The sequence below is a fragment of the Salvelinus sp. IW2-2015 genome, linkage group LG23 (genome assembly GCF_002910315.2).
Source record: "Salvelinus sp. IW2-2015 linkage group LG23, ASM291031v2, whole genome shotgun sequence".
Classification (NCBI taxonomy): domain Eukaryota; kingdom Metazoa; phylum Chordata; class Actinopteri; order Salmoniformes; family Salmonidae; genus Salvelinus; species Salvelinus sp. IW2-2015.
Window position 1 is genome coordinate 1,052,916 of NC_036863.1, and position 13,467 is coordinate 1,066,382.

At 40.6% G+C, this 13,467-nt stretch overlaps 1 protein-coding gene across 1 annotated transcript; it reads right to left on the reverse strand.

Annotated features, from left to right (window-relative positions):
* Window positions 1-368: 368 nt before the first annotated feature.
* On the reverse strand, window positions 369-2,158 carry nhp2 (NHP2 ribonucleoprotein homolog (yeast)). Its single transcript, XM_023968894.2, has 4 exons — window positions 1,848-2,158; window positions 1,549-1,618; window positions 1,316-1,421; window positions 369-959 (listed from the first exon to the last, which is right to left on the reverse strand). Exons 1-4 carry the CDS (start codon window positions 2,014-2,016, stop codon window positions 834-836), a joined length of 471 nt encoding a protein of 156 aa, XP_023824662.1. The 5' UTR covers window positions 2,017-2,158; the 3' UTR covers window positions 369-833.
* Window positions 2,159-13,467: the final 11,309 nt, after the last annotated feature.

Genomic DNA, 13,467 nt, shown 5'->3' on the forward strand with positions numbered 1-13,467 from the left:
TTATTTACAATGACATCCTCGGAACAGTGGGTTAATTGCCTTGTTCATGGGCAGAATGACAGATTTTTACCTTGTCAGCTCGGGGATTTGATCTTGCAATCTTTCGGTTACTAGTCCAACGCGCCAACCACTAGGCTACCTGCCGCCCCATAAGCGATACATTCGTTTACAACTGCAATGATCAAACCCATCAGAATGAGATTGCAAAAATGTATTTAATGTTTAACTGCACAGGAACCATGTAGTACCCTATGGTCCCTGAATTAGAACTGGCTGTTCACACCAACAAAACACACAAGATACGCTAGGCACATGATCTGTTACCTAYCCCGAGTCCTTACCATACAAACACAAGGCTTATCAACTCATAAAATCAGTGTGCAGATTTATTTTTCATACCAAAATGTATGTTTCATAGCAGTGCAACCGATAGCAAGTGTGACATTGAAATAACACAAGTTATGAAAGCACATAATACAATATAAAAACTGAATGTCCTTGGTAGGCATATTCATATCTGGCTGTAGACAACGCATGGATGCCACCAAACGAGGAAAATAAAGTTARCATGTCCTTTTTCAAGTCAGCACCTATTTAAAATACCAACAATTGCTGTGTCAACCTTCATAGGCACCATTTACATTTAATAACCAAAACAAACAAAGATGACATTTTTTGGGGGGGGGGCATCGATGTATACTGAGACTGAAATACAACACCACCCTGTAGCTTGGCTCTAGTGTTACAGTCAGTTCATTTCACCCCCCCAATTGATTCTGCCTACAGCCAGACATTCTCAGATACAATTTGAGTCTGATAGCCAGAGAACATGTTCAGAGGGGTTTGGGCAGGGCCGAGACCTCCTCGAAACACTCATCATAGGCCTCCTTATAGTCCTCATGAGATTTGATCATGATGACGCAGGTGGGCCGCTTTGAGCCTGCAGACGAACCAAGGTCCTGAGGAGATAGGGACATGGCAGGATTACTTTAAAAGGTATTCGTCACATTGATTTCATGGGAGAACCTTAATTGCATACTCCTCACATCCTTCTCAAAACTCATTGAAAAAGAAAGCCAGAGGTTTGTCATATTGTACATTCCTCTCCATGACTCTTTTTGTATCATTAGTACAGTACACATGATCAATTTCAGCTCCAAGATGGTGGCGATATGAAAAACTTAATTGTGCTGTTAGGTGCATTGAACCATGTAGCGCTCTGTAGTTTCATAACTCCGTGGACAATGACYTGATATACGAATTCGGACATTTTTATGCACTTCCGCAGTTAGGCCTTTTGGTTTGGAGAACTCACCACTTTTGACGGAATATAGGCATATGGCAGACTCCTGTCCTCACACATGACGGGTAGATGGCAGTAAACATCGATTGGAAGAGTATCTCCAGCCAACACCACAATCCTGCAAATAAAGAATAATTGTATATAGATAATCATGCATATGATCTGATACTAACCATTGCCAGAACGTTAAATATCGAACGTTAACAAACTATTAAAACAGTACAGGCTAAATTAATTCAACTTACCCAGTTTCTCCTTTGTTAATGAACTTCTGAACTTCTTTCACGCCACGGCGAATTTGTTTGAGCTTAGATGCTGAAAAGGACAGAGTTGCACGTAAAAAAAAAGACGGAAAGTTAGCTGAAGTAGCTAGCACCACTCAGCTCACTTGCCAACTACTGACGTTAGCAAATGTCCTAGCTAACTAACTGTTCACCAAGCTAACATTAGCCGGCTGACTAACGTTACCTTGCTGGATACTATTTGAAAATGTCTACCACATTCTTGGCATTTATTTGTCAATATGAAAATATGTATAGTTTACCTTTTTTGACACATTTGTAGAGCTTCTTGCTTAGCTTCTTAGTGGCCAGTGGATTAGCAATTGGGTTGATGTTTGCAATCAACTCTTGATACGACTTCTCTGTCCCTACAGTCTCCGTCGCTCCAGCCTCCTCCTCCTTGATGCCTTTGTCCTTCTTTACCTTGGTCATGTTTCTGAGGGATAACGCAGAAGTTACTTACCGTTTTAGTTAGTTTGCAGCGTGCTACGTTGCAAGTGCGAAAAAAGCTACACACGTGTTGCCAGTGCAGCGCTGTGAAGCAGGTCAGAAATACTTAGCAGTTCCGGGTCAAGTATTTTTGCAATCTTTCAGAATAAGAGTTCCGGGTGCCAGTGCACCGCTGTGAAGCAGGCAAGAATAATTTTGTAATTCTCGGTCAAGTATTTTTGCAATCCTTCAGAATAAGAGTTCCATTCTGTATACCTTTAAAATGAATAAATAGGGTGAAAATGACGGGAAATGTGCACAATTATCGATATATTATATACTAGCTATTATACAAATAATAATTAAAAGTATTTGTGACATATGTGATTATTTTATTTTAAATCTGTTCAAGCCTAAATGGTCAACAATATTTTTGGTGTGTGTGTACTCAATTTACTGCACTGTACACAATGTTCTGTACTTTGTGCCGGATGTAAAAGGGGGMTCCATTCTACTCTGGAGCCCTTATAGTTTCCAAATCCACAGAGTTTATACGCAGAGGACCATCATCTGAGGCCCTTAAAGAGTGGCGTATCAGCTTAAATACAATCTGTTTTTCATATTGGACTTACATATAACACAGTACACAGTTATCTGTATGAAACAGATCAATTTGAACAAAAATCTAGGTCATAGGAAGTGTTGCTGGACTTTTACAGTGATCAAACGGATTAAAATGGGGTGCCTGCTGTCACGATCGTCTTCTTGTGAGAGATTGGACCAAGGCGCAGCMTGTGCAAAATACATCTCTTTATTGTGGAAGAGAGAAAAAACAAGAAAACGAACACTACACACAAACTAACAAAACAACAAACGAGAAGCTAAACAACGTAAGTGCACAGACAAGCAACAAACGTTCAACATAGACAATTACCCACAAACACATGATGCCCATGGCTGCCTTAAATATGGCTCCCAATTAGAGACAATAAACCACAGCTGTCTCCAATTGAGAACCAATCTAGGCAGCCATCGACATACAAACACCTAGACAAGATATTTCCCCATTAAACCTACAAACCCCTAGACAACCCAAAACACATACTTCCCCATGTCACACCCTGACCTAACTAAAATAATAATGAAAACAAAGATAACTAAGGCCAGGGTGTGACACCTGCACACTATATGTTACAAATAGAGCATTGTACAGGAAAAACTATCAATTGTTTATGTCCATAAAACCAGGGTCCAGTTTGCACTTTAGTACTGTTCTCTGCTGATTGACTGATTCCGGACCAGGGTTGGGGAGTAACAGATTACATGTAAGGGATTACAAAAAAGGCACAAGTTTAAATTTGTTCCACCTGAGTGAGTCTGACCACAAGTCAGAGACCACTATGATGACACACCAACTGGGTTTGATGGATCGCGGGAAAAGAGCAGGAATATTTTTTGGTAGGCTACAGTCCAAGCTATGTCTTCCAATGGTGCGACTACTGTCGGCATCCAAAGATTATCCAACTTGAATAAACGCTTGGAGGTAAGGATGACAGCAGTGGTGTAGTCTACGGCAATACGGATATCACTTATTATTAATATATACATAGCGAATTGATGTGAATCACACTGCTGCTCTCTCATTTAGCTCTCATCTAAATGTGTATTTGAATCCAATAATGGTTGATTTCAAGAAGTTTAAGCTGCCTATCTATCATTGTTTTTGAAACCAGTGGACAGCTTGCTCAATCTAATTCATGCTGATAAAAAAAAWATCCATAGGCCTGATGGACACATGCTCAAGCTTGCACACTTTTGATAGACTTAAAGGGYRAATCTGTAATTGTTACATCCATTTTTGGACTTATAAATTATATATACTGAATATCTATCTATCTATGTACAGTTCCAGTCAAAAGTTTGGACACACCTACTCATTCAAGTGTTTCTTTATTTTTTTCTACATTGTAGAATAATAGTGAAGACATCAAAACTATGAAATAACACATATGGAATCATGTTGTAACCAAAAAGTGTTAAACAAATGAAAATATATTATATATTTGAGATTCTTCAAAGTAGCCACCCTTTGCCTTGATGGCAGCTTTGCACACTCTTGGCATTCTCTCAACCAGCTTCATGAGGTAGTCACCCGGAATGCATTTCAATTAACAGGTGTGCCTTCTTAAAAGTTAATTTGTGGAATTTATTTCCTTCTTAATGTGTTTGAGCCAATTAGTTGTGTTGTGACAAGGTATGGGTGGCATACAGAAGATAGCACTATTTGATAAAAGACCAAGTCCATATTATGGAAAGGACAGCTCAAATAAGAGAAATGACAGTCCATCATTTCTTTAAGACATGTATGTCAGTCAATCCGGAAAATTTCAATAACTTAGAAATGTTCTTCAAGTGCAGTCGCAAAAACCATCAAGCGCTATGATGAAACTGGCTCTCATGAGGACCGCCACCGGAAAGGAAGACCCAGAGTTTACCTCTGCTGCAAAGGATAAGTTCATTAGAGTTACCAACCTCAGAAATTGCAGCCCAAATAAATGCTTCACTGAGTTCAAGTAACAGACACATCTCAACATCAACTATTCAGAGGAGACTGCATCAATCAGGCCTTCATGGTCAAATTTCTGCAAAGAAATCACTCCTAAAGGACACCAAAAAGAAGAAGAGACTTGGTTGGGCCAAGAAACACAAGCAATGGACATTAGACCGGTGGAAACCTGTCCTTTGGTCTGATGAGTCAAAATTTGAGACTTTTGGTTCCAACCACCGTGTCTTTGTGAGATCAGAGTAGGTGAACGGATGACCCCGCATGTGTGGTTCCCACCATGAAGCATGGAGGAAGAGGTGTGATAGTGCTTTGCTGGTGACACTGTCTGATTTATTTAGAATTCAAGGCACACTTAACCAGCATGGCTACCACAGCATTCTGCAGCGATACGCCATCCCATCTGGTTTGTGTTAAGTGGGACTATCATTTGTTTTTCAACAGGACAATGACCCAAAACACACCTCCAGGCTGTGTAAGGGCTATTTGACCAAGAAGGAGAGTGATGAAGTGCTGCATCAGATGACCTGGGCTCCACAACCCAATTGAGATGGTTTGGGATGAGTGGAACCACAGAGTGAAGGAAAAGCAGCCAACAAATACTCAGCATATGTGGGAACTCCTTCAAGACTGTTGGAAAAGCATTCCTCATGAAGCTGGTTGAGAGAATGCCAAGAGTGTGCAAAGCTGTCATCAAGGCAAAGGATGGCTACTTTGAATAATCTTAAATATACTTTGATTTGTTGAACACTTTTTTGGTTACTACATGATTCCATGTGTTATTTCATAGTTTTAATGTCGTCACTATTATTCTTGAAAATAAAAGAGAGCCGCACACTCTAGGAGCTCAGATGCAAAAATGTAATCACCAACGTTTCGACAGCCAAGCTGTCTTCATCAGGGTATAATCACAAACACTGGGAGATGACTGGTTTATATAGTGTCAAAAGACACACAGGTGTCTGTAATCATGGCCAAGAGTGGCCTAACAGCATTGGTTAATTCTCAAATATTAAAATGGCATACAAAGAACAGCATACAAAAAAACAAATGGATAGCATACGATCATAGATTCATTTAGACTACACAAGCTTACAAACAATTACAATGGCAAAGTCACAATAATCACAAGAATGGTTTCAGATCAAAGTCTACGTTGAGACCGGAAGTGAGCAAGGGTCTTTAAGTTAAAGATCCAGGCAGCCTCTCGTTTTAACAATAAATTATCAAGGTCACCCCCTCTCCTAGGGATGTAGAAAACAATGTAGAAAATAGTAAAAGTAAAGAAAAACCCTGGAATGAATCAGTGTGTCCAAACTTTTGACTGGTACTGTATATAATTTTTCACATGTAAATAGCACTTTTCAGTAGTGCTGAAAGCATGCCATTCCATGAGCGCAGCATTTATTTTTCAACTCAAATCAATGAGCCCAATCAGTCCTCCATGACAACAAAATCATAAACAAGAGAGTAGGGCTGGCTAATAAGTCCTTTTCTTGAAGCTCAAGGGGTGTAACATTTATTGGAATGACTGGAATTCTGATAGACTTTGGTTTTTAATGTAAAGATATAATTTAATCGTATTATTATATGTAGTAGAAAGTGATGGGTTAGAAGAAGCCTACATATATGGCCAGCTATGTAAACTTTAACATTGATTTATGCTGCAATAGATGTCATTCAATTGATAACATACATTTTTGTCTTCTTCGAATGCCTCTTAAGGGGAAAGTAATCTAAAAGTAACAGAATGTAATCAGATTAGGTTACTGAGTTTGGGTAATCCAAAAGTTACGTAACTGATTACAATTGTGTACAGGTAACTAGTAACTGTAACGGATTACTTTTATAAAGTAACCTACCCAACCCTGTTCAGGACTATAGCTTAATTACAAAACAATAAATGAACTATTTTCGCCTACTCTTTGCTTCCAGTGTGAAACAAAATGCCATTGTATACCAGACCTGCAGTCTTGGCTTGCCCTGTAATGGAGGTGACAAATTCCATTAGCAGGTGATTAGATGAGAAGCTAACTGCTTAAAATAAACAATGGCAACAACGTGATCAGTAGATGGAGTGTTGACTGACTGGCGTACCTGTAAATGACCTACACTATTCTAATGATGAGAAGGCTGCAGACATTACAGATTTAAATCAGACAGCCTTACGTGTCAAAACGTGCATCAGGTCAAGTGTTTTGGCTCGACAAATAAAATATATATTTTTTGAGGCAGTATCCTAGTTAGATCATGTTGCTACAGGTTAGTATCACCCCAATAACCATATATATATTTTTCTTAAAATGACGTGGAAACAATGTTGATCCAACCAGTTTGTGCCCAGTGGGCTGACTCTACCCATGAGACGAAGAGGCTCTTGCATATCATTTGAAACTTCTGTTTTACTGTTGATGATTTAACTTCATTCTGATATTTGTTGTTAAAAAAGTATAATTTGTTGACCAAATTGCATCTCTCTTTACTTTTTGAATAAAACATACTGTTTGTTTGTAGAATGAGCGTATGGAGTGTAATCCCTGTGGATTTGGAAAATATAAATTCTCCTGAGTAGAATGGACCCCCGTTTTTACTGCGACACAACATACAGAGAATTGTGTATGGTGCAATATGTATGTCCAACATGAAAAAACGCAATTGGATTTAAGCTGATTGGCCACTCTTTAAGGGCTGCAAAATGAGCAGCGACACTCCTTGGTGTATACATTCTGTGGATCTGGAAAATAGAAGTGCTCCTGAGTAGAATCCCCCCCCCCCCTCTCCCTCTCCCTATTGCGACACAATGTAAATGAAAATGTGTACAGTACAATATGTCCATTATAAAAAACATACTGAACACCGTGCAATACGAATGGGCTGATTAATGGGATTTAAAAGTTTTTTTTCTTTCAAGTTGATTATTATAATAATGATAATAATATGATTATTATTGTTAATAATATTAATAGTAGCATTAAAAATAATGTTTTTATATTTATATTACTGTTGTTACCATGATAACTATCTAGTAATCATTACTTAATGCAGTTAACAATAATGTCACTGTTATATTATTTGTGCTATAAAGGCGATAAACTTTTTTCCTTTTTTCATATTGTTAAACCAAATGCTTGGTCTGCTAACGTTTCTACATTATGTCACAAATTTCAAACACTTGTATAATTTTCTACATGTATTGTGTAGTGGAGCTGTATAAGTGTTGCTCTCCACTTTCTGGAGGAGCACGTTTTAAAATCAGTGGAATTAGAGTTTGTTAGCTAAAGAGATGGAGAAAACACCTGTCTCCGGATTACATCTTCAAAACTAAGGGCAACCGTGGTATATGGCATTCCTGACAGGGAGACGCGTCCATCATGCATGATGATGTAGTGGGGCCTTTCAGACCTCTCCAGTGTCAGCTCTACAGGTGGAGATGGGGAGATGTTATCCATTACAGAAGGCAACAGCTGGCAATAAACTATCGGGTTAACTTACAGGGCATGGGGTGTCTCACCCCACGAGGCATGTTGGGAACGTGGACAGAATAAAAGCTTTGAATGGGTGGGTTATAACCAGGCGAGGAAAATGGGATTCTATGGCAGAGTTTAACCCCACGGTACCTATCCCTGTGAGTCCACCATGGCTATACCCACCTACAGTACTTAATTTACAAGTGTTGGAGAGAGTACGGAAAGACAGGGAGGGAGTTGATCCATCCAAGTTATTTAAAAGACAACTGGATACTGTATATCAGGATTTTATGCCCATATATACACTGAGTGTACAAAATATTAAGAACACTTGCTCTTTCCATGACATAGACTGACCAGGTAAATCCAGGTGAAAGCTAGGATCCCTTATTGATGTCACTTGTTAAATCCACTTGAATCCGTGTAGATGAAGGGGAGGAGACGGGTTAAAGAAGGATTTTTAAGCCTTGAGACAATTGAAACATGGATTGTGTGTGTGTGTGTGTGCCATTCAGGGGGTGAATGGGCAAGACAAAATATTCAAGTGCCTTTGAACGAGGTATGGTAGTAGGTGCCAGGTGCACCACTTTGTGTCAAGAACTGCAACGCTGCTGGATTTTTCACCCTCGGCAGTTTCCTGTGTGTATCAAGAATGGTCCACCACCCAAAGGACATGCAGTGGTGGGAAGCATTGGAGTCAGCATGGGCCAGCATTCCTGTGGAATGCTTTTGACACCTTGTAGAGTCTATACCCCTGACGAATTGAGGCTGTTCTGAGGGCAAAAGGAGGTGGAGGGTGCAACTCAATATTAGGAAAGTGTTCTTAATGTTTTGTAAACTCATGAACAGGTCAGACTGGGTCAGCCTTTGTTGTTCAGGAAAGTGGGGTGGCAGTCAGGAAACGTATTACCGACCACCTGGCTGTATACACGGCAGAGCTGAGGGCTGTACTGTTGGCCTTGCAGTGGCTGGAGGAAGTCATTCCAAAGATAATAATTATATGTAATGGTGTAAAGTAACTAAGTAAAAATACTTTAAGGTATTACTTAAGTAGTTTTTTGGGGATGTCTGTACTTTACTATTTATATTTTTGACAACTTTGACTTTTACTTCACTACATTCCTAAAGAAAATAATGTAATTTTTACTCCATACATTTTCACTGACACTCAAAAGTATTTGTTACATTTCGAATTCTTAGCTGGACAGAAAAACAATGGTCCAATTCACACAATATCAAGAGAACATCCCTGGTCATCCCTACTGCCTCTGATCTGGTGGACTCACTAAACAGATAACAAATCAAAATCAAATCATCAAATCAAATTGTATTTGTCACATACACATGGTTAGCAGATGTTAATGCGAGTGTAGCGAAATGCTTGTGCTTCTAGTTCCGACAATGCAGTAATAACCAACGAGTCATCTAACCTAACAATTCCACAACTACTACCTTATACACACAAGTGTAAAGGGATAAAGAATATGTACATAAAGATATATGAATGAGTGATGGTACCGAACGACATAGGCAAGATGCAGTAGATGGTATAGAGTACAGTATATACATATGAGATGAGTAATGTAGGGTATGTAAACATTATATAAAGTGGCATAGTTTAAAGTGACAGGTGATACATTTATTACATCCAATTTTTTATTATTAAAGTGGCTAGAGATTGAGTCAGTATGTTGGCAGCAGCCACTCAATGTTAGTGATGGCTGTTTAACAGTCTGATGGCCTTGAGATAGAATCTGTTTTTCAGTCTCTCGGTCCCAGCTTTGATGCACCTGTACTGACCTCGCTTTCTGGATGATAGCGGGGTGAACAGGAAGTGGCTCGGGTGGTTGTTGTCCTTGATGATATGTTTGGCCTTCCTGTGACATCGGGTGGTGTAGGTGTCCTGGAGGGCAGGTAGTTTGCCCCCGGTGATGCGTTGTGCAGACCTCACTACCCTCTGGAGAGCCTTACGGTTGTGGGCGGTGCGGTTGCCATACCAGGCGGTGATACAGCCCGACAGGATGCTCTCGATTGTGCATCTGTAAAAGTTTGTGAGTGTTTTTGGTGACAAGCTGAATTTCTTCAGCCTCCTGAGGTTGCGCCTTCTTCACCACGCTGTCTGTGTGGGTGGACCATTTCAGTTTGTCCGTCATGTGTACGCCGAGGAACTTCAAACTTTCCACCTTCTCGATTACTGTCCCGTCGATGTGGATAGGGGGGTGCTCCCTCTGCTGTTTCCTGAAGTCCACGATCATCTCCTTTGTTTTATTGACGTTGAGTGTGAGGTTATTTTCCTGACACCACACTCCGAGGGCCCTCACCTCCTCCCTGTAGGCCGTCTCACCGTTGTTGGTAATCAAGCCTACCACTGTAGTGTCGTCTGCAAACTTGATGATTGAGTTGGAGGCGTGCTTGGCACGCAGTCATGGGTGAACAGGGAGTACAGGAGAGGGCTGAGAACGCACCCTTGAGGGTCCCCAGTGTTGAGGATCAGCGGGGTGGAGATGTTGTTTCCTACCCTCACCACCTGGGGGCGGCTCAGGAAGTCCAGGACCCAGCTGCACAGGGCGGGGTCGAGACCCAGGGTTTCGAGCTTAATGACGAGTTTGGAGGGTACTATGGTGTTAAATGCTGAGCTGTAGTCAATGAACAGCATTCTTACATAGGTATTCCTCTTCTCCAGATGGGTTAGGGCAGTGTGCAGTGCGATTGCGTCGTCTCTGGACCTATTGGGGCGGTAAGAAAATTGGAGTGGGTCTAGGGTGTCAGGTAGGGTGGAGGTGATATGATCCTTGACTAGTCTCTCAAAGCACTTCATGATGACGGAGGTGAGTGCTACGGGGCGATAGTCATTTAGCTCAGTTACCTTAGCTTTCTTGGGAACAGGAACAATGGTGGCCCTCTTGAAGCATGTGGGAACAGCAGACTGGGATAAGGATTGATTGAATATGTCCGTAAACACACCAGCCAGCTGGTCTGCGCATGCTCTGAGGACGCAGCTAGGGATGCCGTCTGGGGCGGCAGCCCTGCGAGGATTAACACGTTTAAATGCTTTACTCACGTTGGCTGCGGTGAAGGAGAGCCCGCAGGTTTTGGTAGCAGGCCGTGTCGTTGGCACTGTATTGTCCTCAAAGCGAGCAAAGAAGTRGTTTAGTTTGTCTGGAAGCATGACATCATGGTCCGCAATGGGGCTGGTTTTCTTTTTGTAGTCCGTGATTGACTGTAGACCCTGCCACATATGTCTCGTGTCTGAGCCGTTGAACTGCGACTCTACTTTGTCTCTATACTGACGCTTAGCTTGTTTGATTGTCTTGCGGAGGGAATAGCTACACTGTTTGTATTCAGTCATGTTTTCGGTCACCTTGCCCTGATTAAAAGCAGTGGTTCACGCTTTCAGTTTTGCACGAATGCTGCCATCAATCCACAGTTTCTGGTTGGGGATATACTGTGTACTCCGGAATAATGTGATATACTGTGGTACTCAACAATTATTCAACCCCTTTGTTATGGCAAGCCTAAATACATTCAGGAGTAAAAATGTACTTAACTCATAATAAGCAGTGCTGTAAAGTTCTTAAGTACTTGAAAGTACTACTTAAGTAGTTTTTTTGGAACATCTGTACTTTACCATTCATATTTTTCAACAACTTCTACTCCATACATTTTCCCTGACACCCCAAAATGCTTGTTACATTGTGAATGCTCAGCAGGACAGTGGTCCAATTCATATACTTATCAAGAGAACATCCCTGGTCATCCTTACTGCCTCTGATCTGATGGACTCACTAAACAGAGAACATTCCTGGTCATCCCTACTGCCTCTGATCTGATGGACTCACTAAACACAAATGCTTAGTTTGTAAATTATGTCTGAGTGTTGGAGTGTAACCCTGTCTATCTGTAAATCAGGTCTGAGTGTTGGAGTGTACCCGTCTATCTGTAAATCAGGTCTGAGTGTTGGAGTGTACCCCTGTCTATCTGTAAATTAAAAAAAACAGTGAAAATGGCGCTGTCTGGTTTGCTTAATATAAGGAATTTGAAATTATTTCTACTTTGACTTTTGATACTTAAGTATATTTAAAACCATAAAAAAAATGTTTTTTTAAACTTATTTTACAGGGTGACTTTCACTTGAGTCATTTTCTATTATGGTATCTTTGCTTTACTCAACTATGACAAATTGGGTACTTTTTCCACCACTGATAAGTTGCATGAACTCACTCTGTGTGTAATAATTGTTATGATTACCCCATCTCTGTACCCGACACATACAATTATCTGTAAGGTCCCTCAGTCGAGCAGTGAATTTTAAACACAGATTCAACCACAAAGATCAGGGAGGTTTTCCATTGCCTCGCAAAGGGCACCTATTGGTAGATGGGTAAAAACATTTTTTTTTAAAAGCAGACATTGAATATGCCTTTGAGCATGGTGAAGTTATAAATTATGCTTGGATGGTGTATCAATACACCCAGTTACTTACTACAAAGATACAGGTGTCCTTCCTTCCTAACTCAGTTGCCAGAGAGGAAGGAAACTGCCCAAGGGATTTGACCATGAGGACAACAGTGATTTTAAAACAGTTACAGAGTTTAATTGCTGTGATAGGAGAAAACTGAGGATGGATCAACAACATTGTAGTTACTCCACAATACAAACCTAAATGACAGAGTGAAAAGAATGAAGCCTCTAAAGAATACACATTTTCCAAAACATGCATCCTGTTTGCAATAAGGTACTAAAGTAATACTGCAAAGAAATGTACTTTTTGTCCTGAATACAAAGCATTATGTTTGGAGCAAATCCAACCCGGAGTACCACTCTTCATATTTTCAAGCATGGTGGTGGCTGCATCATGTTATGGATATGCTCATCATCGGCAAGGACTAAGGAGTTTTTTTTCCTGGGATAAAAATAAAACGGAATAGAGCTAAGCACAGGCAAAATCCTAGAGGAAAACCTGGTTCAGTCTGCTTTCAACAGGGAGTCAAATGCACCTTTCAGCAGGACAGTAACCTAAAACACGAGACCAAATCTACACTGGAGTTGCTTACCAAGATGAGATTAAATGTTCCTGAGTGGCCTAGTTACAGTTTTGACCTAAATCGGCTTGAAGAACTATGGCAAGACTTTAAAATGGCTGTCTAGCAATGATCAACAACCAACTTGACAGAGCTTGAAAAAGAATAATGGGCAAATATTGTACAATCCAGGTGTGCAACACTTTAGAGACTTACTCCAAAAGAATCACAACTCCAACCTCTGCTAAACGTGATTCTTAACACCTTTTTTTCGGCACTGAGCAGTTTTCAGGTCTGCTGAGAACAAACTTGAACGACATTCTGTGGAACTTCCGGCGCGCATTTACTGTGAACACTAAGGCTGTACCCCCTTTAAGTTACAGTTTTACCGTGAACACGGAGG